This window comes from Solea senegalensis, linkage group LG3 (assembly GCF_019176455.1).
Source record: "Solea senegalensis isolate Sse05_10M linkage group LG3, IFAPA_SoseM_1, whole genome shotgun sequence".
NCBI classification, from domain to species: Eukaryota; Metazoa; Chordata; class Actinopteri; order Pleuronectiformes; family Soleidae; genus Solea; species Solea senegalensis.
In genome coordinates, this window is record NC_058023.1 from 3,639,347 (window position 1) to 3,667,307 (window position 27,961).

The following is a 27,961-nucleotide window of genomic DNA, read 5'->3' on the forward strand; positions in this document are numbered from 1 at the left end:
CCCTTCCTTCGACTCGTTGGAAACACGTGTAAATAAATTGTAAATGTTAAGTGCAGCCGCAGAGCATTTTTATCAACAAGTGTTGCTAACAACGACTAGCCCTGAGATACTTTTGCCGACAGCATGAAAACACAGGCAGACAACAGCGAGCTATTAGCATATGCACAAGCAATCAAATTACTGTGTGACCAAGAATCCAAAATAATTGGAATATATATTTTATATGTATTTGGAGCTGTTAGCATAGCATACAGAGTAAAAACAATGAGTAGGCAGCTAGCTTTAGCTCCATCCAGACAAGGAAATAGGATCATGCTAAGTGGCATCATCGAAACATAGTCGGAGGAGTCCAAAACCAAAATGATTACCTATTCAATTTATCTTAATATACAACAGGGAGAAACTAAATCCACAGCAATTAGAATTCATTTGCAATAAGAATTGATAAAATGAAATTAATTGAGAAAACATTTCAATTAAGTCACAGACCGGAGCGAGAGGACGTCAAAAACAAACCATCAACAAAGCAATGAAACTCACTAACGACCAACACAAGCAACAATAATCAACATTTACTTGGTTCTTTATGTTTGCAGGGGTATTTCAAGCAAACGAGTGCATTTATGCGCCTTGCTCTGAGGCACTTAGGCACACGAAAGTGACAAGAGTGATTTACTGTAACATGGTGTAATCGTTAATCATGTACTTGTTGATCCATAGTACCATGAGAGTGAAATGGCAGCGAGCCAGTGAGGCACATTCTCTAATGGCTGCTAGTGAAGGAATGTTTCATACAGGTGTGTGGCTCCCTCTGCTGGTGCACTGTGGCAATGACTCATGATTGGACGCAGGTCAAAACGTGCAACAATGCATGTTTTTAACAGATTATAATGAAACATGACACTGTAGTAAAGATTTGGATAATAAAGTGTAAATGATGCATTAATGATGACTTCACGGTCCTAATGTTATCATCACAGCTGTTCCACTATGAGCTTTAGCAGGCACAAATGTGGAACACCTGTACTTTTGTTAGAAGTAAAAAAAGTACCATTTAAGTCAGTACCATTACGTTTCTCTACCCTGTACATTTAACATGTTTCCACTGTTTCAACACACCTGATTCAAATAGTCAGCTCTTCAGCCAGAGAAGCCTAATAACTCATTTGAATCAGATGTGTTGGAGCATCGATGCTTCTATAAGGACTGAGAAACCCTGTTTTTTTGTATTAAAAACAAAACTAAGAACACACAAGTTTTAGACAATAGAAGTACAAGAATTGAAATTAAGGAATTACTTTCCAAAGTACACATTAGCATACTGTAGGAGATATAATTCAGGAAGACTGCATTTTGTCAGTTGTGCCCATTTCTATATTTGTCAATTCACTATGGGCTCAGCCACCTTGGCCTAATTTAACTGAATTGCTCAAACCAAGCAGAAATAATTCCCAATAACAAAAAAAGAAAAAACAGTATTATAATTCAATCTAAAAGACAAGGATCAAAGAATTAATAACACCCATGTTTTGAAAACATGTTGTGCGAGCAAGAAAATGTGCGCTGCACGTGTTGAATCCACACGGTAAGAGGTTATTAACAAATCAAAAATGACAAATGACATTGTTCGTTCCTCCAATTTATTAAGAAAATGTACAGGGCGATTAACGGTAGGACTTCTGGTAGCGGGCACGGGCTCCAGGTCCACCGAACTTCTTGGACTCGCAGCGACGTGGGTCGGCGACCAGCAGGGTCCTGTCGTATTGGATCAGGATATCCTTGATCTCCTTCTTGGAGGACTCGTCCACATCTGACACGAGACGAAGACACCGGTTATTCTCCGCAAGTTTGAATACTTTTCGGCTGAATATTAACACAACGCCAAGCTCCTCCCAATTGTGGATTATGAGCAGCAAAAGAGTAAAGCATCATGAGAATAATGTGAAGGTTGTCAGTGATTCCAGGTCGTCGTCAAGCAGATGCAGCATATATTCATATTTTATCGAGTTTGAATTATCATCTACAACATACTGTGGAATAGGGAAGTCATATTGACCATGGGGTCAATTTTTTATGTAAACATTTTAATGATGCACCAGGTTAATATAAGAGAACTGTCTTCATTGTCTTCAGGAGTTCAAAAACTAAGACTTACATTTCTGGTAGTAGGCGACCAGGGACTTGGAGATGGCCTGACGGATCGCTGCAAGACAAATATTTACGGTGAGTGGAAGAATCCAAAAATCACACATATTCTGATTGTAGATGCAAAAGAAAAAACTACTTTGAGGAACCGCAGATTTGCTTACCATAGATCTGTGCGACATGTCCACCGCCCTTCACTCTGACTCTGATGTCAACTCCAGCAAAACGCTCCTTACCCAGCAACAGCACGGGCTCCAGAAGCTAAAACAGAAAGTAAAACATTATTATGAAGATTATCTTGCAGAACATGAAAAAAAAAAGCACTATTGAAAATAAGCAATTGGGTTGAATTAGAGACATTGCTATAAAAATAGACCTCTGACATCATCTGCAATGAAACACACCTTATAATGGGACAATGTAATACAATGCAACTTAAAATGATATTACTTCATTTTATTATTTTTCTATATATTGTGCAAATTATATAAAAATCTTTGGAAATCAATTAAGATATATATAAAAAAATCACTGCTTTGTCACACCAACAACAGTGTCAACATCATTATTAAAATAACTAATTTTAGAGTTATAACACATGACGAAGTTCATATCGTACAGTAATCAGACATAGCTTGAGAATACAAACATGCACCAGAACCAAAAACTTTGCCATTAATAAAAAAAACAGTCACTCCTACATTAGATATCGCAAATATCTCTGGCGACATCATGTGGTAACCACAAAAAAGATGAATTTTTCCAAATTCAATTGCAAACTTTATGATGAACACAGAGCACACAATACTAGCTTTTCCCAATGAACAAGATCATTTCAAACATCCTCATCTCATTATCCACTGATTATGTCCTCCATGATGTTAAACTGTCTCATGGACTCACCTTGTACTGGAGAGTGGCAGGCTCGATCATCTCCAGAGGTCTGCCGTTCACCTTGATCAGGCCATTACCCCTCTTGCAGTGAGCAACTGCTGTGGCGGTTTTCTACGAGAGAAATACCAAACTCTTAACATTTAAATCTGAACACAATCTAGTTTTATTGCACATGTCATGGGAGGGACACTGGCATCACGGTAACATCATGCTGATTTATCAGAACTCAAACATCTAACAACTTCGTAGACCATTACAATTGTTCTAATTACACTGGATACGACAATGAAAAATAAATGCAAGTACTTTAACGATAACAGGTGAGAGCTAACATGCACACTGTCACTCCCGGCTATCAGAAACTAATACATTGCTAGCAACCGGGCTAGCCAGCTAGGCTAAGCTACGTTAGATGACACCAACAACAAATGTAATGGAGCGTTACAACTACATATAACAGCAACGGAGATGATCAAAACCGGTTTATGGGTCTTCTAAATACACACGGTTACATAAAAAGGGCAGTTTTGTGTGAAACAACGACACACCGGAGGTAAGTGTTAGCCACTATAGCTAGCGTGCGCTAGCTGGACAGAGTGGCCACAACACCGCACGTGGAATAACTCATCTAATTTTACTTACTTTACGTCCAAACACCTGGACAGATTGCAGAGGACCTTTAGCTGGCATGTTTCTAGAACACACAAAGAGACACGGTTACACGAGAAACCCGCGATTAAAGTGTATTTTAACTGTTTTATTGGATCGGGCTGAAGAACATACCGTCTTCAGCTTGGGAGCCGTACGGAGAGACCGACGGGGTTTCACGCGACGAACATCAGGGGCTGTCGCGCGACACTTCAGCCCGACTTGACGGCAACGTTTACGACAGTTGCTCCATTTTACACCAAGAGGTAATATTTACTATTTCTATATTAAACAATATATAAAGAATAGATACATTACAGCGGTTTGAGCGCAAATGTGCAGATTAAATACTTTTTAAATCGTATTTCAAATCATTCTGGCGATTTTTATAAATTAATACGTAGTATTTAGAAAGTCAAACGTATTATACACCCGTTCCTATATATTAAGTATTCGTGTATATAAGCCTATTTGAGCTCAATGGCTCCGGGTTCCTGGGGCATTTATATTAAACTGAGCTTGATGTAGGCAGTTTTTTTTTCTTTTCTTCAACTTCATTGAAAAATAATTGAGCAAGTACAGAACAAGTACTCCAATTTCAACAATGTAAACAAGCTAAAAAATACAAAAGATAAATGCATAAAAGTACACAGAATAAGAAAATGATGTAAAATAAAACAATTCTGGGGAGATGTGTTCATGTGAAATTTGCCACAGAATCACCACATTGACTAAATCAATGGGATTTTAATATTTGTTGCAAGTTTTGCTTTACTTACATAGTTAAACCTGCTCTTTCCTTGTTGTTATGTAAGATCAGGATTGTGATAATATGCTATAATGATCTTATAATACTTATATGAATCATGAAAACATGTATTGAATTCTTTCCCCCTCATGCAGTCAAATGAGCAACAGTGTCCTCTAGTGTTCATAAAGACGAATAACATGCCTTTAAGTTATGACATCATCTGAGCCATCTCATCTCAGCTGAGAGCATGGCGGTGTCTGGCAGAGATCTGTGCAGAGAATCATAATTTCCCCCGACATTAACGACTGACATCCTGGATCAAACGGCACAAACTCACAGCAGCTTGGTTTGATTTGATCGAGCCTCATCCTCTTAAGGTTTGTGGCGAGTCCAAACCGAGGAGATCACATGGTTCAGCAGTGCTCGGGGTTGGGGGGGCTGAGAGGCCGAGGGTCAGGGTGTTGGAATGGGACATGACATGGGAAAAAAGGATGTGGGGAACTTTTTTCAGACTCTGAAAGAATCAAACCATAGTCGTACACAAGAGACGGTCTTTTGATGTGACCACAATGTTGGACAGATGTTGATCAAACTGGGAGACACTGCAGTTTTTGTGAGAGGAGGAGAATCAAATGTCCTCTCTCTGCTCTCTCTCTTGATTCACCATGGAGAAAAACAAATGTGGTGTTTGTGGGCGATTGACTGAACTGGATTGACGCGAGGGTGAATAATTGTACCAGGCGCCTTCACTTCACCAGAGCCTTGAGAGGGTGACACTTGTCAGGACTCTCAAGTACTCACATCCTGCGGTGTGAACACGGCGGGGGATGAGAGGAAAGTGTTGAAAGCACTGAAACACACAGCCTTACCCTTAAAGGAGGGGAAGGGACGGACGGAACTATTCCTGGGTCAGAGAAGGACTGAAGACAAACAGCGTCTTTGGGAATCTGTATACAGCGATGTGAGTCATGTGCAGTGTGCAGTGCCTACCTATGCCTGACATTTACTGCAGCTGGAAGGGTGTTTATAGTGTCGGTCACGGGTGAACTGGCTTCCTTTATTGTCACTGGGGGAAAAGAGGACTGGCCCTCAAGGCCGCCTGCTAATGACTGAAACCCTTTGTTAAAGGAAAATTAATTTCTGAGCAGGCAAACGCAGACATTTATCTATGTTCAGAGTATAGATTTACAGGTTTTATGCTTGACATTCAAACATGTTCTTCCATGTACAGTACAGGCCTATAAACATTTACAATTGAGATTTATTTGCTACTTTATTAAATTGATTTGATTTTTGGCCACGTGAGGGCAGCAAAACAAGCTATGGGAAATTGTTAGCAAACTGATAGCAATGCTATAAGAACGCATGTGTCATGGAACTTGGTTGACATTCATTCAAACATGTTCTACCATGTACGGCAAACGCTTATAAGATTTATTTTCAATTTATTTAGTGGCATTAATAATAAAATTGTTGGCCCCTTGAGGGCAGCAAAGCAAGCGAAGCGACTGTATAAGCAAACTGATAGCAAATGCTACGAGGACCCGCAGAGCAAAGATACATCTATATATCATGTAATGTATGTAATGTGTATCATTTCTGGCCACTTTTTGGCAACATGAGCTTAAAACGATACCATGATATTCCACCATGATATAGCAAGAACGTCATTTGTGATTATATTTCACATTATTTCAAAATAAAAGTGTTGGTTTTGATACAGAACAGTGTATATGTAGTTCACAATAAAAAATGAAATATTTATGATGCAAAATAAGTCGATAGTTGGCCTCTGCTTTAAAGTAAATCCAGAGCAGAAAGAACTCGTGTAGTAAAGTAAATAAAGATATATGTCACATACCGTATAGAGTGTATCTATACAGTATAGTGTCAAAAGGAGTCTCCAGTCTCTTAAGGAACACTCTCTTTCAGCCTTGGCTTCACTTTCACTTCAGGAGTTCATTCGCCAACAGATACAGTACATTCCCAGGACTGGAGACGGAGAGTGAGTCAGGCAGACAGAGGAAGCACTGTGTGGAGACCCCAAGCTGGATGATAAGCGTCCTGATAAACCCATGTTTGTGTTATGGGTCACTGGAGCCCCCCCGCCACCCGTCAACGTCTGCATAGGAAACACGTTAAGGCTGCCGAATCGTCCCAGATTTCCTGCTCTGTTCTGCGGCCCAGTAAAGGACACAAATCCCTTTGTGCTGCTGACTTTCAGACTGTCAAGTTCACCTTACAATGTGCAGACCGCTCCACCATTTGAAGTCAAACACTCTCGCGTTACTACGTTCCGGGGAAGGTATTTCGCGAATACTACCAATCGCTGAGAACCTCCCACGGTAACATTAGAAGTTATTCTGTTTACTTATGTTAGATTAAATCATAATGTCCTCCTCAGAAGATCCAAAAAACAAACAAACATGGAGCTTTGGGGTTTGAGAAGAGCCGCAGAAGGAGGAGGAGGAGGAGAGTCATCCAGGAGAAGGGATGGCAATAAATAAAGACCTCGCCATATATGTGCAGTTCCTCTCCACAGCCGTATGGAAACACATCACCTGGAGGAGTGACCCTTTGACCTTGTCTTGTCACAGCAGCCTGAGCATGAGACAACGCTCTCAGATTTACAGCGGAGGAGATGCTGCTCGCGGCCGGGCCGCAGCGCCTCATTTGCCCATAATAGGCTCTGCGGTGGTTTGAAAAAGTGTTGCCGGTAATTGAGGTTTCCCTGAGCCGAGGGAGAAGATCCACTAAAAAAAGTGGGAGGGGGAGAGGCCGAGGCGCAGGAGGTTGTGTGGAGGTATACAGAAGCGGTCGCCGCGGCAACAAGGGAAAACTCTTTAGAGTTCACGAGGCAGAAAAGTGTCTTTGCCGAGAAGCGGCAGTGATTCTGCAAGTCAAGGGAAATATGATCTTACCTTTTATATCCTTCTGTGTCCGTCCATAAATGGCCGGTTCTATCTGAACATTGTCCCCTGAAATACCTGTGAGAATTTCGCAGGAAAATATTTTACAGTATTTCAATAATACTTTTTTAAGTCATATTAGTACAAGAGGCATTTGAGCTATACAGTGATATCTTTGTGGAACATTTATGCTATTTATTTGATGATTTGTGAATTCCGCTTTTTTGGGAGCCCATTGAACACATAGTTGCTATTGGTCATTTTTGTAGACATTAAAGTCATTTATTTTCAATGTGTGATATTGTATTACCCTTTTCTAGTACAGCACCTATACCCGGTCACTCGCTTTTTTCGTATTTGTACTTGTTGGTGTGTTTGAACGGTCACATGAAGCCCATAAAATACATTAAATTACACATCAAATACAGAAAACCTAAGCGGCCTAAGCAGTCCTTCCCAGGGGATTAATTCTGGTTAAGGTGTGAGATGGAGTAAGAAAGGATTGGCTCCTTTGGCGACATATCTGTCGCATTTCTGCTGACATATTTTGATTTTCTCAAACAAACAACGTCAAAGTCGGCACTGCACACAGCGGTGCCCTGAGTAAGTCGCCTGCCAAGTTTGAAGCCTGTGAAGCGCCCCATTGCACGGGCACATGGACAGACAGACTGCATTTATAGATAGATGATAGCAAACTCAGTGAATTGCAGTAAAAGTGCTTGATCCACAGTTAACACAAATCATGCTGTGGTGAATATATCGCCTATTATTTCGGCTAAGTTCACAGCTCTTACTGAGAAACAACAATACTTCAAAATTCCCCTTAATCCCCAGAAATCAGAGGTGCCTAAATGGCTGCCACTGCTCCCTCTTACTTTGTGCCCATTGCTGTGTCATGGCAGCGGTAAATATTGATGTCTGCCTGACTGGATGACAGCTCAAAGCACTAAAATGTAGCCCGGTATTGAACCCCGGGTCTGGACTTGAGCCCCTTCCATTAATTTGGCTATTTCAGCACGCATTTACCACATAGCAATGGGCCTCGCAGCTGTCCCGTTCTCTGTCAACTTTCATCTGGGCTTCGAGTTGAGGCCACGGGATAATGCAGAGTGGAGTGGGCTCAGGCACGCAGCGGACATGTCGTCTAGATCTCCTCCCAGAATCCACTGCATTCCCAGAATAGTAGCGCTGTAACCAAACAGCCTGGAGATTGTGTCATTTACTGCACTTTCCATGGTTCTGAAGCACAAAAAATGTGTCAGATATGTCTATATATATTGTTGAAATGTATCAAAAACCTTGTTGCTATGGGGATGCAACATGAGTAAGCCTGTGTGCTCTGAGATCCCTGTGATTTTCTGTGTGGAGTGTGGTGTGGAAGTGAACAAAAAACATCCTGGAGGCCCTCCCAGTGCCTATGGATCCAGACGAGGGCATCCGTGGGTTAACGCGCCAAAAGTTGGGGAATTAAAGACCCAAAACATCTAATGACCCAATGTCCAAGCAGTGCCAAAAGGTGTATTCTACAACTAAGAAGGTTCCTTATGCCCCTGCTGGTGTCCAGGGTCTTGGGCTGGTCCAGTAATGAGTCTACTTGGCTTCTCTTGGTTTTTGTATAAATATCAATGTTTGTTCAGGAAAACGAAAAGCATTTCATGTGAGTCAAAGAGCCTCGTTATGTGTTGAAGCTGTGTTTATTAGAGGAGCTGATCTCATGGAGCTGATGTGGCAGTCGAGCACGGCCAAAACCTGCCAAACATAACCACCTTTCACTTGCTTTTTTCTCTGCACTGACACACACACACACACACACACACTGTTAAATCTCGCTCACTCACACTCAGCTCGCCCACACAATCTGCTACATCACTCTCCTTCCTCCATCTTACACTTGGTCTCCTCACTACTCATTCGCCTCCATCTCTCTCCTCTCTGTATGACTGTGTATGTGTGAGTGTGTGGGTTTACTCTGGTTAGAGTTCATGTATGAGGCAGTGGGGGGGGGGTGGTGGGAGACTATAATGTCTGGCTGACACTAGCAGTGATAAAACCAAACGTTTATGTTTTCATTGGCGTGGGTTTAGCAACTTCCTGTCTGCAGGTTTTGAAGGCTTGTCAAGTATGTTGCATTAAATTTAGGTATGGATCTACCCAATGATGACATCACAAAAAGAAATCCCCTCTACCATCAGACCACGTTTCATACAGATCTGATTGAGATTATGGCTTTGGTTGCTATTCAAATTTAACATTTATGTAAATGGTCATAGCTATAAGCAGGTAATCCAGAGAGTCTTCTGGATCCAGTGGATCAAAAAAACGCAGGTTACAAAGTGTTGAAGCCTTGCAGACGGTCTGCGCTTTCTGATGCCCCGTTTCCATCATGGTACAGTATGGTACGGTTTGGAATGATAAAGCCTTGGGTCAGGCTTGCGTTCAACTGAGAACAGTGCCTTTCCTTGGTAGGCGGGGTGTGGGCTGTGTCCGATGGCCGCGCAGTGTGACATCACGCGGTACCGGTGTGATGACAGCGAACATCAACATCTAACGTGACACAAAGAACAACAATGGAGGACATCCAGCGGCTCTGGATGTGGCTGTTTGTCTGGACAAGACATCAAGCTTTGTATGAGAATAGACTGCGGGCGTTTGCCTCGACTCGTAGCGTTTTTCTGTCGCCCAATCAGCTGACTTTCATGAGCGGAGCAAGACCCTAACCATACCCTCTGACTCTGGTACCTCAATGGAAGGCTGCCTAATGGAATTCCTAATGGCAACACACATAAAAACTACTGTACTGTACCAAACCATGTGGCAACACAGCTAAAGTTTTCACTGCACACACTGATGCCCTGAGTAAGGCACCTGTGATTTGAAGCCACCCATCCATCATCAACCGTTTATTTGAGATTGGGTCAGCAGCTCAAGCAGAGAGCCCCAGACGTCCTACTCTGACTGGGCGATCCCCAGGCACTCCCAGGACAGTGAGGAGATCCCTCCACTTATTCCTTGGTCTTATCCAAGGTCTCCTTCCAGTTGGACGTGCCAGGAACTCCTCCCTAGGGGGGCGCCCTGGTGGCATCCTTACCAGATGCCCGAACCACTCAGCTTCTGACTGAGCGTCTCACCCTGTCTCTTAGGGAGACCCAGCCACCCTCTTGAGAAAACCCATTTTGACCGCTTGAACCCACGATCTCGTTTCTTCAGAGATGACCCCTTGCTCATGACAGTAGCTGAGGGTAGGAACGAAGATAGATCGAGAGCTTGCTTTGAAGCCTGTTCAGCAAACTGTTTGGACGTGTATGCGATTAGCAGTCAGTCAGGCAGACGTTTCTTGCATTAATAGATAGATTTCCCTCTTTTTCTCTCTCCTTCCCTCTCCAGTGTTCACAGTTTCATCTCTTGCCTGCTTTGGCCCTTGACAACATCTGGAAACACAATGATGAATATTACCACTACCGGCAACGAGCGTCCCCTCCTGTCTCCCTCTCCCGCACGCTGCTTTTCTTGCACACTTATTAAAGTGTCCAAGAGATGATGAAGTGTGACCTTGACAACAGGGCGAGTACATGTTACTACATGTGGTCTATACCTCTATTTGCACACATGACTAATCACGCCGGTGTCTTGTGTTTTCAGCAATTTGTCCGTCTTTCGTCTGTGTATCTGGAGTATTTTCATGGTATGTTTTTGAAGTATTTCAGTTCCATATTGTGTTTCCTGGTGTGTCTGTGAGTCTGTGCTCAGCTGCTCTTTGTTCCAGGATCCCAGGGGGAGAAGAGACAAGGCTGCATGGGAAGCTGCGATGGGAAAGTGGGCCAGCGCTCCTCAGCGCTTCGCTGGAGAGCTCCTTAAAAGGCCTGGAGAGATGATGTCGTGGACTCTTTCCTTCTCCCTCGCGCCCCCCATTTATGTTTTTTCTTTTACTGCCTCAACAGCAGTGGAGAAGCCCAGCAGCAGCAGGAGCAGAGCCAGGCTTTAGCCAAACTCATCATGCACATCAGAGCAACACACGACACAGATGACTTCATTGAGCTGAAATAAATCTTCCAGAAGCTGAAAAGGCTTTTTTTATATATTACAAAAAAGGAAATCCAGATTGGGTTCATTCTGCGTGGTTATATTAAGTTACAGTTCAAAGTGAATACTTTTTAAATTTTTGTCACAAACAATTGCAGAACTGTGGCAAAGTTCCCTTTAGCAAAAGCAGAAATGAATACAAACGCAACATCACAGCGACAGCAAGAGATGCAGAAGTGGTGTTTTGAAAGTCGTGCTGGGGCAACAGTGAAACCATTTTGTTTCGCTGCTTTTCAAACGCGTCAGGTGGACCTGCTACAGCCGCCGCAGCGATGACCAATCTGTATGTCACAAACATAATAAATAGCGGATGTCTCCTCGCACAGCTGCTGGCCTTTCGGTTTCACCAGGCTCCACTAAAAAATTTTCCATCGCGACCGAGTACGCGATGGGGGTCAAGAACCGCTTTGTGTACACAATGCATGTGAGGCCGAAATGCCTTCTTTAACCCCCAGGTGAGCTCCAGGCGTGTGAGTGGTTGAGCTCCTCACCGGGTTTTCAGTCTATAGAGCATCTGGGGAATGCAACGCAGACACACTTTATGGACATATATGTACCAGCGCTTTGACGTCTTTGCTATTTTTAGTGCCAGCCCGCCACTGGAGGTTGTTATGATGATGTCAGGAAAGCTTTCAAAATAAATCGGATTGTTTATCTTGGGTTACACTTCCTGACCGCTTTTCATGTCATGTGTGTTTGTGTTTATCTGTCTGTAGAACTGGAATTCTTCTTTTTTTTTTCTTGGGCTGCTACAGTGAAGAGACTAGTTTTATTGCACCCGCATCGCCAGCTTTATTACAAAGCAGGACTTTGAAATCATAGCATCATCCACTTGCTGTTATCTTATTTTCCAGTCTAGATCTTGTGTTAGATGATTGATGACACGTTTGTACGAAAAAGAATTGCTGGCGGAGCTGATAAACAGATAATCACTGCGAATGTTAGCCTACAAACACCACCTATCCATTATTAGCAACGCCAATTTGTCATCTTTACCAGTCCAAATATTTTAAGTGACGCTATATAAAGAGTTAGATGGTTGATAACACGTCATGATTGTACAAAAACAAAACAAAGATGAGGGTGGAGCTGATAAACAGCTGATAAACATTGCTAATGTTAGCCTAAAAAAATTACCTTTCACAAAACTGCAACTGTACAACTAGCACCACAGACTTGTTATTGTTAATTCTGTCATCTCCATTTTCACAAAGTGATGCTTTTTAAAGCATTTAGCGTTTAAATATGTTAGCAACTGGTTAACACAGCTCGGGTTAGTATTAAAACATTAGCTCATAAAGCTACTATTTATATAACATGTTAATTTTTGCCAGCCTGACTAGCTTAAAAAAACAGCAATTTAACATTGCACCCATAACACTGCAACTACACAACCAATTAACTTAAATGTGTAGCAACTATTAGTAGCTAAGATCATTCTAAACTGTAACATTTACTTTTCCCCCTAAAATGGATTCAGCCTTCATGCTAAGCTAACTGGCTGCTGGCTCAGTGCTATCAATCCTCTCTTAAGCACATTTCGTTAAATCTGAAATTCTTAAGGGTTCAGGCTGTGGCTTAGGGTTATTGCCGTTCCTTAGGAGTACGAACATGAGGCAGAATATAGATCTACCTTTGAGGCGCCACAAGCTATAACCTATGAACATTTTTGGCATGTTTCCTGTGCACCAGAGATGAAAAAGGACTACACTGGAATATACAGATCTCATCAGGCAGGTGAATAATGTCCTATCGTGTTTACATTTGGAGGCTCGGGAGAAAGGAAGGTCAAGTTCCGGGTGTTTTGAGGCGGTTTATGAAGACTCCTGAACTCCCATACTCTTGCCCCCACCCCCTCAATCATCCTCTCCATTTCAGGTTAGAGTGTTTCCGTGGCTGTTGACAGATACGACGTTTGATGAACAGCGTCAGTCTTCACCCTGTCTGCTGCGACACAGCCACACCTTGCTGTGGGGCCTCTGTCGAGCAGATAACGCAGCTGAAGCCAACGTGGCAGCAGGTCACGGCAATCGAATGTTTCCACAGACACCATGCGGGCTCAGCGCGTCGCGTTGCTTGGAACCTTCTCCAGTGCACGCTTCATTTACGTTTCTGGTCACGCTCTTCTGATTGTGACTTTACCCAAGTTATCTCTGATTTAACAACATCAGGGAGAACCCGGGAAAACAACATTTCAAAATCAGTCATCACATCGAGCCAAAAAAAGCACAGGGATGTTTCAAGGGATTTCATGGGCCTGTGGGGCCTATATATTGACCCCTTCTCCTTCCCACCTAATGAACTAGTTGTTGCTAGGGTTGAAATGACGACCCAATCACTTTTTGTAAACCATTACATAACTGAGCTTTTCACCAAAACCACTGCTTCATTTTTTTTTTACTTTCTCTTTCAATGCTCTGGTCAAATGTACGTCATTGTTTATCAACTGTTTCTCTGGAAATATGGACACATTTTTGACACATAGTTGGGGGGATTTCTCACCCTGGTGTCCTCACAGTCTGCTGTTTACAGACAATAATTTCATTTTCTGTGAAATGACATAATTAAAAAGTCTTGGTGGCCCCATCTCAGACAGCAAACCCCCTGAAAGAGCACAGATTCTTCCCAGATTTTTCACACCCACCAAAAGCCGAGCAGGACCCGATTGTCCTGGTGTGAAGTGAAGCAATAAATTCATGGTATCTTTTTTTGCCTGCAAGCTTTTACACCGTGCTGCTGAGGCTTGTGCGGAAAATACAGTCAGATGGCTGCATAAAGGGTAATAATCATATGTGGGTGGCACTGTACGGGGGAAGAGTAGCACAAGTAACACTTATCTATTTTTAAGCTGCTGCTGCTTGAGGGCTTCTTTTGTGAAGTGTGTGGATGGAATTTAACTGCACATCATTTCTGTATAATAGAGGACAGTTGGAAGCGGCTCTTATGTAACTGAAGCCCGTGGTGGGCTTCATTTTCTTGAATTTAGAGAATGGATATTGTACGTTTCAAAATGACCCCTTAGAGATCTGATACCTACTGTATCTTTGAAGACATTCCTAGAGTAAGACTTTACCTTCTGGCCGAAATAAAGAGAGGATGATTGATGCTACTCATGGGAAAGACTGTAGCCAACAGATATCCACTGTAACGTGTTGTAGATTTTGGGATTACCAAGACCGTGGGAGACGAGGACTGCGAGGAAATGGGATCTATGTCACCTGTTAATTGAAACACGAACCTGTCCCTGTGTGAAACAAAGTGCCTTGAAGTACTGCCCATGACAAATGGGATGGTCTGCGACCCCTGAACTAGGAGAATGCGCCCGCCGGGCCATCGCTCCCCGACCATCCACGAGGTTGAGTTCAGTTCACAATACGTAAGCGGTATTAAAACCCGATAGGGCCGAGGCTTAAAGACTAAAACGTGGCTCTGTTTTTCCACTCACACTTCTTTTTTATCAAGGTGAATGGAAATCATGAGGGCAGATGGTCTCAGCTGCTAAATGGAGAACTCTTAAACAGGCGAACTACTGCCTTAAAATAATCAACGAGATAAACAGTGGAAGTGTCCTGTTCACCTTTCGTGGAAAACACTTTGAGGAACGACCGGCACTGTGCTATATTAGTTTTATTTAATTGTTCTTTTAACACGCTGACAAAGGACCTGTCAACAGTTTCATGGACATCGTAATTTGGCTTCTGTCACAGTGACACAATGAATGATTTCAACCTTCAGGAGTATTTTGGTAGTACATCAACTCATAACTGGGTAAATGTCATCTGTCAAAGCCTGAGCAGGTCTGCGTGGCCTGCGTTGGCACCATGTAACGTCTGGTTTCTGGCTAAAGCGTTGTTGTTCTTTTGTTGTTTTCATTTCTAATATATTGAAGAATAAAACAATGTTATCATATTTGTTTGAAACGCAATCGCATACATTAGAAATCCTGCTTCAGCCTTCACCGGTATCGTTTGCTTCATGCCGACAGTTGTAACAAACGATACCGCTGATGAAATGCGGGGGGAACCCGAGAGCAAATTCTATATTGTGTTACTTTCATAAACAGCAATAATATACTGTATATAATGATTTATTTTGCTTTTAAAATGTTCAATTTGCCAGAAATTTCCCTCAGGAGCTGCTGAAAACTACCGCGGTTGAACCCAGCCAAGTCCTCCAGTGATTTGGTTTCACTCTGCAGACACAACTGGCAAGGACGCGACTATAGAATTTCCGTATAAAGGGAACCAATCACAAATGGAGGTTTTTTTTTCCCCTGGCGCGTTCCAATAAAAAACACGTAATCCGAATAATTGGTCCGATTGGTTGTAGGTCTACCGTTGGAAGTTGGAGGTGACTACACCCTATCCGTACTCCATACGACGCAGTCTGAGTTAGGGTCAGCCAAAGGAGAGACTGGAGTATAAAGACTGGAAACGCATTCATTCATGTTAATATCATTCGGGTAACAGTATGTCAATGTTGTGTCTGCAACTTTCTCGGGTACGTGCAACTCCTATCTGAACAACGCTGCTAATTTTGCATTTGGAAAGTACTGCATGTTGCAAAGAACAAGGACTGGGGATTTGTTTTGTCCCATGTGTCCAACGTTGTAATTGCATTAACAAGGACAGGGTCCATGACCAGAGTGTGCATGACAAGAGTACAGCAATATTTTCCCCCGACAGACTTAAAAATAACCTCTCTCCGTGTGGTCATTAGTAATCGTGTAATCTGTCTCCCTGCAGCTCCTCCACAATCATGCTCGTTTTCATCTGGCCGGGACGGTCACGTTTCATTTTTCAAGGCCGAACCTGATGATGTGCTTTTTTCCATGGCTTGCACGGGATGATTCACTGCAGCTTTTCGCACTAACAGGCTTCGCCGCAGCTCCAGATTTTGGCCTATTATTAGCCCCCTGTGTTTTTTTCTCTCGATGAAACAAGGTCACTCAAACAGCCTTGTCTTATTAAGCTGTCACTGCTCATCTGGCCTTAAAGAAACACACATGGCAGCTAACTGTGTCCGCATCGTTCTGATACACATATCTGACATAACACTGTCACCCTACATTTGAATTGAGTTAGCACACTTTAAACGTCCTTTGTCATAATGACAGTAGAATGGCCCGGGATTGAAAGAGCAGAATGAAATGATGCGGTGGCAGCACGGCCCCTGCTAAGTGAAAGCGACTGCCCTATTTCTGTCCAGCGTTTGAGCTCAGCTGTCGTCTGGGAGGAGATCACCTCATGAACACTAGCTGCTCCCACCTTCCACCAGCCTCCCTGCCGTACACCCTGAAACCTAAAACCTGGGTGCAGGGTACTTCCACTAAGATTTCTGAATGAGGAAACAGGCTATTTATCTCGTGCACACATTATTTGACAAGTGGATGTTTATTTGAAATGCAGCCATAATAACATGCTGCAGTCAGCATGTATTGCAATGGTCAGTTAAAGCTGCTAAATTCCTGCTAACCTCCTGCCCATTGCTACCATAAGCGTTCCATTAGCGTCAATCAGCATTGGTTAATTAGGCTTCTAATTGACTGTGATATGAATTTTTTGGACAATGTTGAGTTTTAAGACTTCTGTCAGTGTCAGTGGTGTCACAAGTGTGGCTAAGTTTATTGCTAGGTTCCTGTCCAATGCTGCCATTAGAATTCAATTAGCTTCAATTAACATTGTTTCGTTAGAGGTTTCAGGTACCTCATTACCCTGCAGAGATGATATCATGTTAACCACGCTGTGGCTAACTTTATTGCTAAGTTCCTGTCCATTGCTGCATTCAGTTTAGCATAACATTAGCTTCAATCAGCGTTGGTTCATTTTGAGTTTTCAGGTACCTCAGGAAGTTGTAGACACAACACTGGCATAATATTACGCTGTAGAGATTGTATGATATCAACTGTTGATATAAAAATGTCGACAGTGTTATTTTTAAAGCTTCTCTCAGTGATGTCGTGTTGTGGCTAACTCTTTTTTTGCTACGTTCCTGTCCACTGCTGCATTTAGCATTCCGCCAACATCAATCAGCGTTGTTTAGTTACCACAGGAAGTTGTAGACGCAACACTGACATAATATTACCCCATAGAGATGATAAGATGTTAAATATTGATATAAAAATGTCCAGAATATAATTTTTTTTTTATTATTTGAAGCTACTAGTTATGTTGTGTTGTGGCTAACTTTTCATGCTTGGTTGTCTATCCAATACTGCCATTAGCACTCCATTAGCTTCAATCAACATATGAAGATATGATCCAACTGTTGATATACAAGAAGAAAGAAACCCCTCTTTCTGGACTTCATGGAATCCATCTTACAAACTATCTTAAAAACAACATTTAAAAAATGTTCTTTTGCACTCTTCATACGTATTATGTGTGAATTGACAAACTGTGTCTCACCAAGCGAGTCCTTTCTAAGTTTCTCAACCCTTTCTCAGTGTAAATCAGTGATAGCTGTCAGGAAAAAGAGCAATTTAACACTCATTCTAACATGCGTTTCACTCATGGCAGCTCTAATATCGGTTGCCTCAGCGCTGGAGCCCAGACAATTGCAGGAGCGCCCACAGCATATGTGACCAGTTGCCAGATCAGGTTACCGTTCTCGTTCGTCTTGATGAGAGTGGGCCGACACAACTTTCTTTGTCTCCTCTGCCAGTCTCTCATCTGACTCTCCTCTCGCTCTGTTTCCCTGCCAACAGGTTTCTGTTCCGTCCACTCCACCGGCCTGACAAATGATCGGGCCTTGGAACAGAGTCTGCGCTCTCGTTCCACTCTGCCCCTGAATACTTGAAGCCCTGACAGTGTCACTGGACGTTCTGCACATAGTTCACATGCAGTAACACGGAGCCAGGAGGATGCACACGGTGTACACGCGGTGTCACCTTGGCGGGCCGTTCCTCCACGGGTGAATCCTTCTGAGAAACTCTCACCTGACACCACGGGGGCCGGGACTGTTTTTACTCCACCAGTGACTAATCGAAAGCGTCTGAAGAGTATTTCTCAACCGTGTCCACTGATTACATCAAAGCATGACTATTTCTATCTCGCTTGATAAGTCTGCTGCCCCGGAGCCGCACGTCGGTGGAAGGAGATGAGTGTGTCAGTGTCGCAGGCGCCGACGGCAGGGGGTTTGGGTGACACGGGATCATGGGAGCAGAGGGCGTCTGGCTTCTGTCAGGTGGAGCCGAGTTGTCCGCACATCAGCGGTCACCCCGCTCGGTGAGTGTTGCTCGACTGCGTCTCCTGACCGACGCGCCGGCGCTGGACAGGACTGGATACAGTTACTGTACGAGCGGTAGAAAATTAAAAAAGTATTTTCCCCGCTCTGATCTCACTGGTGTGAACTCTGGGGGGCTGGAGGGTTTCAGTACCGGCCAAGACTGATAACACTGGTCACTATTTTTGTTACCACGATACAGAGAAACTGAAGAGAGACAATGGTTGACAAACTTACTTAGAAATGTAGAGGGAAGCCTAGGAAGTAGGAGAGCGGTCATTAGCCACCAGGGGGCGAATTTCCTGGTTGTTTGAATGGAAGTCGACTTGTCGTTTGATTTATGGCGTCATTTAACATTTTCCTGGTCTCAAAGTCTTCTTCAATAGAACATACTGTCAATTTTTTAAATGACATGTTCCCATTTAAAAGGAATATTGACGACAAATCATGGCACATATGAGTAGACACCAGTTTAGAAGTTATATTCAGAGCTATTCACCAATTAAAATACCTTTATTGTCCGCCATTGTCTATAAATGGCGGACAATAAAGGTTACAAAAAGGCTTCACAGTTAAAGTCGTAACCGTCTGCAGGGTTGCAAAAACAAAATAGCTGAATGATGAGTCTCATCCTCGGGTCAAGGACACTTGGATGATGATGATGATGACGGATGACGCGAGGTAATCTCTCCATCTCTGAAATGCCTCACCGATACTGACTCAAGCTTTTTTGCATTTATTTTTTCCTTTTTCTTTTCTGCTATCTTTTGATGCATAAGACATGTTTTTAGCGTCGCTGGAACTGCGATGTTTCCACCAGAGGGACATCGTACGTCTCCCCGGTTACAGACCAGATTTACCCAAGGCTGGATCAAGGTGCAGAAGTTCTCTAATAGCACTTCTTTGGTTCACATTTAATAAGATGTACACATAGCACTGGACACCCACACAGAGTAGATCTGAGTCGAGTAGAGCCGAGTCGTGCTAAAACTGCATATTGGAAAAGCGCCAGTAGACACACGGGAGTCGCTCCCAGACACTAAACCCTCTCAAGGAACAAGAAGAAGAGCAAACAGAGGAGAGAGCGAAAGGTAACGAAAGACAGGACGTTTGTCTTGTGACACTCAAACAGTCTCAGCGAGTGTGTGAAGTCCTGCGCACACATCCCATCATTTTGAATCATCGCAAGCGCCGCAAAATGCCGATAGCGACCTGGCGCCAACGTCCACAAACACAATTATTTGCACCGAGTCAAAATAGGTGATGTATTGTACAGCTCTGAGGTAAATACAGCTGCAGAGGGAAGAACAAACAGGAAGCTTTACTGGAGACTGTAGATCTTCTGTACGTCCAAGTTATTCCATGGCCTTGGAGCGACGAGAGCCCCCCCCTTATGTAACTGTGCTGTTGACATTGTTCATTTTAAGCAAACGAGGCGACGTTTGCAGAGTTAAAAATGCAAACACCTGTAGGGGAAAACTCCCTTGAAGGTTAAACTACACCGGTGATGAACGTCGTCTTGACATCGAGTGGATATGCAGCACTTCTATTTCTGGCGGACGCCTGAATTCAGCACAATGTAGTACGAGCAAGAGAGGAAGAAGGAAAATAAAAGAACAACACATCCTCATGTTTCACTTAACTACATCATAGAAAGAATTCCTTGCAAGCCTTGAGACGCAATCAGTGTAAATATGCGGAGCTGAGCGGATCAGAACGCAGCGCATCCGTTCTGCGACCAGTGTATTTTTGGGGGGGGCCTGTCGAGTGTTTTGAGACACAGAATTCACTCCTGAAACGTTTCCTTTGCAGTTTCAGTCACGTTCCAACGTGGCTTTTTTTTTCTGCAGCCACTGAGCCGCTTTACGAGTGCAATCTGTCTTGACATAAACAAAATCACTTCCTCGGTGCGACAAGAGATCTAAACACTTGCAACACTGAGAAACACAGAGTCAAGAGAGGTGCGGTTGTTGTGCACTCAGTTCTTGTTTGAAAACACTCCATTTTTGTTTGAAGATGCTCTGTTCTTGTTCGAAAACGCTCAGTTGTTGTTTGAAAACGTTAAATTTTTTTTTTAAACGCTCAGTTCTTGTTTGAAAACGCTAAGTTCTTGTTCGAAAACGCTCCATTTTGTTTGAAAACGCTCAGTTCTTGTTAAAACGCTCCATTTTGTTTGAAAACAGTTTTCCAGTTCTTGTTTGAAAACGCCATTTTTTAAACGCCAGTTCTTGTTTGGCTAAGTTCTTGTTCCATTTTGTTTGAAAAACGCCAGTTCTTGTTTGAAAATGCTCCATTTTTGTTTGAAAACGCTCAGTTCTTGTTTGAAAATGCTCATTTCTTGTTTGAAAACGCTAAATTTTTGAAAACGCCCATTTTTTTGAAAACGCTCAGTTCTTGTTTGAAAGCGTGCTGTTTTGGTTCAAAAACGCTCAGTTCTTGTTTGAAAACGCTCCATTTTTGTTCGAAAACGCTCAGTTCTTGTTTCGAAAATGATCAGTTCTTGTTGAGGTTAAGGAGCTGTGTTGGATAAAAGCTCCTCCTGAGTCCGAGTCCTGAGAAAATCCATCTCGGTGATAGAAAGTGCTGGAAAGGATGTCCCCGTACACCTGCGTGATAATGTGGGCAGTTACAGTACGAGTGGTGCCTGCCCTTTTCATTTTCGCCCCTGCCCCTTTCAAATACCTGCAAGGGGCAGCAACAACCCCATACCCGTCACATGGGTCTACTTGGGTCATTCCTCTCTGTCAAACAGACGTCCAGATATCAGTGTGCAGCACACAGTTTCCTGACACTGACGCTGTCGGCGTTAGAGCATCAGCGATGACTCAGTAGAACTGCAGTCATTTCCCCATGACGCTTGTGATCTCAACCCTCTCTTTCTTCCCGTGCACCACAGCTGGAGTCTCCTCCTCTAGCTGTGTTTTCACAAACATAAATTATTCGAAACTTTTGCCTACGGTGTGACACGAAGAATGAGGAATAAAAAACGAGGGTGTTTTTGAACACAATGGCTCACGGTCACAGTTCAGTACAAATATTTTTGGATTGTGTTATTCAGTGGCTGGGTGGTGTCAGTCTGATGGAGCACAAGTGGCGTCGTTTACGTCTTTAAACACAACATCATTATCGTCTGTAATGACACCACAGTTTTACATAAAACGGGGGGCGACTTGCGTACGAGGAGGCAGTTCCGCACCCCCCTGCTGTGTACACATGGGCGTCTGCCAACAATAACACATGATAAAAAAAAGCACTTTTCGCCTGCATGGTCACCCAATGTTTGAGGTGGACCACCCCGATGTTTGAGTCCACAAGACTGGACTGTCTTCAAGTGTTTCCCTTATCGACTCATTACAGGTGTTCTGAAGGAACTCAAGTGTTTTTATTAGACGGCAACCAAGAAGGTTACACATGACGTGGTTGGAATAACAGTTTTTTTTGTGCCGCTGTTTTCAGGGGACGACGAGGGAAAATCCCCGAGAAAAATGCTACGCTTAGTGACTTGATGTTTAAATGACACTTCCTGAAATGAAAAGAAAGAAAGAGGTCGCGTTAAGTTCGGCGCTATAACAACACGCTAACACCTGAAAACAATCATAGTCAGGAAGTTCATTGAAAAGTGGGAGTCTGTGGTGAGTGGATGTAGATTTAAAAACAAAACACAACAATCAATTAAGACATTTTGAGTACTTTTCTACATTAAATACAATGCATTGAGGTCGGTTCATGTTTTAATGTTTCTGACATAGATCTAATACACTTTAACGGTCCAGTGTGTGACATTTAGGGAGAGTTTAAAGGCAATAAAGTGCCATTTTGTGAGCTACTAGGAGCCACTGCCGATGGGCTGAAGAGCCACATGTGGCTCTGGAGCCGCAGGTTGCAGAATGACATCCTTTTTGGTCAGTGAAGGCCACTGTAGTTTCCTGAAGTGTCACTCTTTCTTCCACACTGGACCTCAGTGGACCACCTCATCCTGGTGCCAGCGCCTGGAAAGAAGCTGATTGTTTTGTGACCTAAGTTTGAACTTTGACCCCCATGCACCTATTCCGTATAAATAGATATCCCACAATACTTTTGTGACAGATTATAAATGCTGCTTGTGAATGAACCTGCTGACTGTTTTATGTAATATGTCCAAGTACACTGTCTGTATTTATAGGATTACTCTGCTCACTCTCTCTCTCTCGCCCCTTATAATCTGCTGATGATGACGTTATACTGCAGCTCCTGGGCTCCAGTTCTCGCGAGATTATGGAAAGCAGCCCCAGACGCCCTCTTTCTCTCTCTCTCTCGCTCGCTCGCGTCTCTTGCTCAGTCAGTTCCCCCCCCTCCTCTCCTCTCCTCTGCTCTGCTCTCCAGCCCTCCCTTCCCACGCCCCAGTGCGCTGTGGGATAGTGGTACTATAAAGTATATCCTCTCTCGGAGAAAGATAAGAAGCCCGAGACAGGAGGGGGATGAAGATGGCGGACGCCAAGCAGAAGAGGAATGAGCAGCTGAAGCGATGGCTGGGCTCGGAAACGGACCAGGAGCCTCCCCTGCTGAAGAAGAAGAAGACGAAGGTGAAGTTCGACGATGGCGCCGTGTTCCTGGCCGCCTGCTCGAGTGGCGACACCGAGGAGGTGCTCCGAATGCTCGAGCGGGGCGCCGACATCAACTACGCCAATGTGGACGGTCTCACCGCCCTACACCAGGTCAGTGTCCCCGACCCCCCGCCCAGGTGTTAGTCCGCACCGGGACACTGGCAACAACAAATGTCGCTTTGCCCTGCTAGTAAGCGCTGTGCTCGGCTCTGCCGTGGAACACCTGTCAAATGGAAGCCATTCTCATCCCGTTGTTTACCTACCTAGCACAGCCGTGCTCTTCGACGCACAGTCGGGGTAGCTTCTTCTTCTAATGTATTCTTATGTAATATACAGTGAATGCACGTAGCGTTTCAGGCGGTAGTTCACAATAAACCACAAAGTTTAAAGCCCTCGCTTTTAGACCTACTTTTTTGGCCACAGCAAAGTAGCCTGAGTGTGTAGTTCCACGGGTGCAGTCTAATTGCTGTAGTTCACTGTTGTTGTAGCGTTGTGTTATTTCATGTTGTAAAAACACACAGGTCATGTTTCCTTTGTGTATTTACGCGTAGGTCGCTTTGATAGCGGTGGTCGGATCGTGTTAGGAACCAAACGCAAATGTTGTCATTGATAGAAACTCTGTCCAGACTCGAGTGGCTAAACGGTGGCTAGCAAGGGAAGGAAAAAGTCGATTTGTTGATAAACCCCCTGCACCGCGACTGAGGCTACCCTCTGGAGAGGAAGCGGACGCTAATGGCTAGTTAGCTCTAGGCTGCTGTTGCTGCTGCCACAACGTCAGAAATAGTTGCAGGATAACGCGTCTGTGTTGCTTTTCGACTGCTGTAAACATCACATTTACCATCCCCATTAGTGCTTGGTGCGTTATATACAATGTGATTAAGTAAATCGCTAAGCTAAAAGTACCCAAGCGCTATGTTAGCACGCTAAGCTAAGTTAGCTGAACGAGAGGGGTCGGCTAAAGTTAATTCATTCGTTAGCTCGCTCACGGAAACGTCACTTGTTCACGTTTTGAGTCGGACCTGTGATTGTTGGTGTTTATCGAGTACACATATACATTTAAGTCTAGTTAAATTAGTACCGGAGCGTGTTGCACTAACTATTTGCCCGCTAACCACTTTAGCTACGACGATACTCGTCTGTGGAGCTTTCCAAAGACCAAACAACGAAATGGCAGCCCGTGTTTGACTTTCGGTACTTTCTGAAACAAACCGGGGAGAATTGTTACTATACACAGTCCGTAATGCACTCATTTAGACGCCGAAGCGTTATGAAAGCGTGAAGGATCGGATGCAGAGAAGAGATTTTCGGTTATATATAGTGTACCTACAATAGATTTACCGTTACATGTAAAGTACATGGATTTTTCACTGGGAATCATTCATCGTGTCATTGTAGTTTCTCGACTTGCTTACAGCCGAATTCAGTTGCGTTGTTTTTGACAGTTGAAGAAATAGCAACTGGATGATTTCTGTACATTAAAACCCTTCAATCATTTGGAATACATCACATTGTTTATTCAAGAGAGCAAACTTCCATCAATGCAATTTAGTTTCCCACAGTGTCAGCATACTCCACTGTTTGTCAAATTTAAAAAATGTTGTAAATAAATCTTAAATCTGTATGTGTATCACTGTTGAAATCTAATAATTTCTTCCTTGGCCTATAACCTACGTTCCCAGAAATTGTCTTCTAAATCCAGCCTTTCATTTTTGAACGATTTTGATCAAAGGCAGGCACCTGTGACTCCAAGTAGAATAAATAATAAGATAGTAATTTATTACCAGTTTCTGTACTTCAGAATATAATGTTTTAATTTGTCATGGCATTAACTGTACTTAAGTCTCTGACTCAGTTTGTACAGAGGACGTTACCATTTACTTTATGGGCCATAGACGTGGAGTGAATGGACATCTCAGGTATTTTAATGCTTAAGAAATCCAAATGCTTTGTAATTGCTTGTGGTAGCAATTATGTTCACAGTGCCTTTAATGGCATGGACGGTGTTGCTTTTTTCCTCCCGGTTGTCTTAGCAGTGTTGAAATGATCTAAGGATTAACTGAAGGATTCTGAAATAAAATGTTTAGTGCATGCATAGATCTCCAGTGATGTCACCTCATTACTCATGCCCACATGTCTAGTCTTTGTAAGCCCGTATTCTACGGTTTACTGCACCTTGCTTCTCGTGGTATGTCTGTTGCTTCATGCTAGTAAAAGTTTAGAAGCAGTTTTTCCAGGCTAGATAATGGCCTTCGTTTTTTAAGGTGATGATTCCAGTTCAGTGTGTCTGCTTTCATGAATGCTGTTGGTAAATCAACCGTTCGTTGCTGAGACTTATCTATCATTAAGTGTGGAATTAGCATGCCCCCTGAACCCCTCCCACCCAAATGTACCGTGCAAGCTCATTGGGTGGAAACGTTGCCTTTTTTTGGGCCGATGTACAGGGATGAGCTAGAGTGAGGAAAGAATTTGCAGTGCCACTCTCCTAACCTGACCATCTCTGGACGAGATCTACCAGCGTTTGATCCCTATGCTTTAGGTGTTTTGCTGTATAAAGTACTTGAAGAAGGCACAACGGATTTGTGTGCTCAAATGCTAATCCCAGAGCTGCAGCGATATTAGCTGCCTCGGGTGAAATAAACTGAAGATTGACTTTCTATCACCTGCTGTCTTTGGCCATGTATATTTTGTTGATTTAAGGAAATGACAATAAACCTCAGAGTGTAATAAGTTTCAGAATCTCCTGTGATTCCTGAGACGGTAACTTTTTTTGTCCGCGTAGCACGATCCCTGAGCTGAGAAGCACCACATGTGATTTTTGTCAGTTTAATTTTGTCCATTACACTGCAGTAGCCTATTCTTTTGAGCGACTGACCTCTGGCTTTGTTATGACATGTGTTGTGATGTTACATGAGGCCTCACTCCTCACTGGGTGCAGCGATATCACTCCCACTGCTGCCGGTCACTGGTGCAGGGTTATAAATACCCCCCACCACCAAGTTCTCCAAACTGGGTTTCAGTAGATGATACTAAGTTTGGGTATGACTCAGAGTCTGTCGCTCTGCTTTGTAGTGCGCCCCTTGGCATAGTCTCGCATTTAGGCAAGCGTTTGTGTCGCCGTGTGAGTCACAGACCCCTGTGTCGCCTTTTTTTTTTTTTTTTAAATGACATGTTGCCGAACGGCTCGTAAACATGATCTTTTGTTGTCGCCGCTTTGGTGTAATTCGTAACAAAGACCATTGTCGGCTCCCTTTTGTGTGAATGAGCGTTGTTGGGGAAGAGGGTTGAAGAATGAACAAGTAATAATTAGACATGGACAAGTATGAGGTTCAGTATGATAATAGCAAGCAAAATCAGAGATACAAGTTTTTCTGTTCCACGTAGATGATTTCTTTTGCTAAACTTCACCAAACCCCAAAAATGTGAGCGACATGGTGACATTTATCAAGTTTCTGTGTGTAGCTTGTGTGTTTTAACATGGACTAAATTAGATCATGTTAAACATTGTTTATACATTTTGTGTTTTAATTTTTACATGCACATACGCCCTGTCACTCTGTGAAGGGGAGCTAGCCGATACTAGCTCATTAATTAGCCATATTTTTTAATAAAATAACACCGTGATGCCGTAAAATACCTCATTTCTCACGTAACAAACCCAAACACAGACGGCCGTGTGTGGGGAGGGGGGGTGAGGAAGCACGAGTGAATGAGGAATCCAGTAGTAGACAAGTGGAGATTCCAGGTCCCGTCAGCTAAACTGGTCTCAGAGGCTAGCATTCCGAGTCCCGTCGTCCTAGCCCCGTGCATTCCTAAGATGACAGTCGCTAGAAACCAGGGCAAAGTGAGAGGAGGGCAGACATTCCTCAGCTGTCACCGTAAACCCCTCCCCTCGAGTCATTTGCTCTCTGGCTTGACTCTCCCCCCCCATACGATGCCAGGGCAAAAACCTCAGCTGACTGCAGCCCACTGAGCTCTGCTGCCGAGGCAATTAGTGTGGAGGTGACCAGGGCTTGTCGCGTTGCAAGAGAAAATCTCCACACTGACCTACAGCTGAACTTTTTTTTTTTCCTTTAGCATGCATGCATGACCTTTGCTGATCCCTCAGACCGAGGTGACGGGACTCCTCAGCCCGGCTTAACGTGTCAGAGTTGGGTCTTACAGTCCCCGCGCGCTCTGTTGACACTACACACCTTCATTATGGCCCTGAAGTCTATGAACATTATCTTGTTCGGTCTCCATGACAACGACTCGGGGAAGGTTGCTAGTCACTTGTGTTGGTGGATTTGCATGTACTGAGTGGGAGTTGCATAACAGAGCACAGAGAGAGAGAGAGAAAGAGAAGTGTGTTTTGCAGTTTGAAATGAGAATTGGCTTCGTGGGTCTGGTAATGGAACAGTTGCAGGGGCATGTGGTGGAAGATGGTGAGGTGTTTCTTTCTCATCCAGGCCAGCGTCACTCATTTTAGCACGTTACATAATTGCTGTGATCTCACTACAGCGCTAACTCTGAGACGGCCAGAAATGCCTTTGGCATGTCCTCCTTTTTCCTGATAGAGACATCATACATGGTTCATAAAGGAGCTTGAAATGCTTAAAGTAATGACTGTATTTCTTTCGCAACAAATTTGCTTATTGACTAAAAAGTTTGCTTATTAGTTGGAGGAATAAAATAGGTCGGAAAAGCTAAATGAAACAGTTCTGTCTGGACCTCACTTTAGTGTTGTGGTT

At 43.5% G+C, this 27,961-nt stretch overlaps 2 protein-coding genes and 1 long non-coding RNA gene across 7 annotated transcripts in view; 2 read left to right on the top strand and 1 right to left on the bottom strand.

The window, feature by feature from the left end:
* Positions 1 to 1,623: 1,623 nt before the first annotated feature.
* Positions 1,624 to 3,903, bottom strand: rps16 (ribosomal protein S16). Its single transcript, XM_044020694.1, has 6 exons — positions 3,823 to 3,903; positions 3,682 to 3,733; positions 3,049 to 3,150; positions 2,310 to 2,406; positions 2,156 to 2,203; positions 1,624 to 1,810 (listed from the first exon to the last, which is right to left on the bottom strand). The coding sequence occupies exons 2-6, from the start codon at positions 3,727 to 3,729 to the stop codon at positions 1,665 to 1,667; spliced, it is 441 nt and encodes a 146-aa protein (XP_043876629.1). The 5' UTR covers positions 3,730 to 3,733; positions 3,823 to 3,903; the 3' UTR covers positions 1,624 to 1,664.
* Positions 3,904 to 3,911: 8 nt separating this feature from the next.
* Positions 3,912 to 12,114, top strand: LOC122766088. The gene is made up of 3 exons (XR_006360035.1): positions 3,912 to 3,953; positions 10,732 to 11,029; positions 11,111 to 12,114. It is a non-coding gene; the product is annotated as an uncharacterized LOC122766088 (long non-coding RNA).
* A 10,859-nt stretch (positions 12,115 to 22,973) lies between these two features.
* Positions 22,974 to 27,961, top strand: part of ppp1r12a (protein phosphatase 1, regulatory subunit 12A) — a 50,620-nt gene continuing 45,632 nt past the window's right edge. For 2 of the 5 annotated variants that reach the window (XM_044020629.1, XM_044020633.1), the window contains exon 1: positions 22,975 to 23,345. In XM_044020629.1, the coding sequence (XP_043876564.1) occupies positions 23,109 to 23,345 (237 nt within the window). In that variant the 5' untranslated portion in view covers positions 22,975 to 23,108. Of the gene's footprint in view, positions 23,346 to 27,961 lie in introns of all 5 variants that reach the window. The other 3 variants (XM_044020632.1, XM_044020634.1, XM_044020631.1) reach the window with 2 other exon arrangements.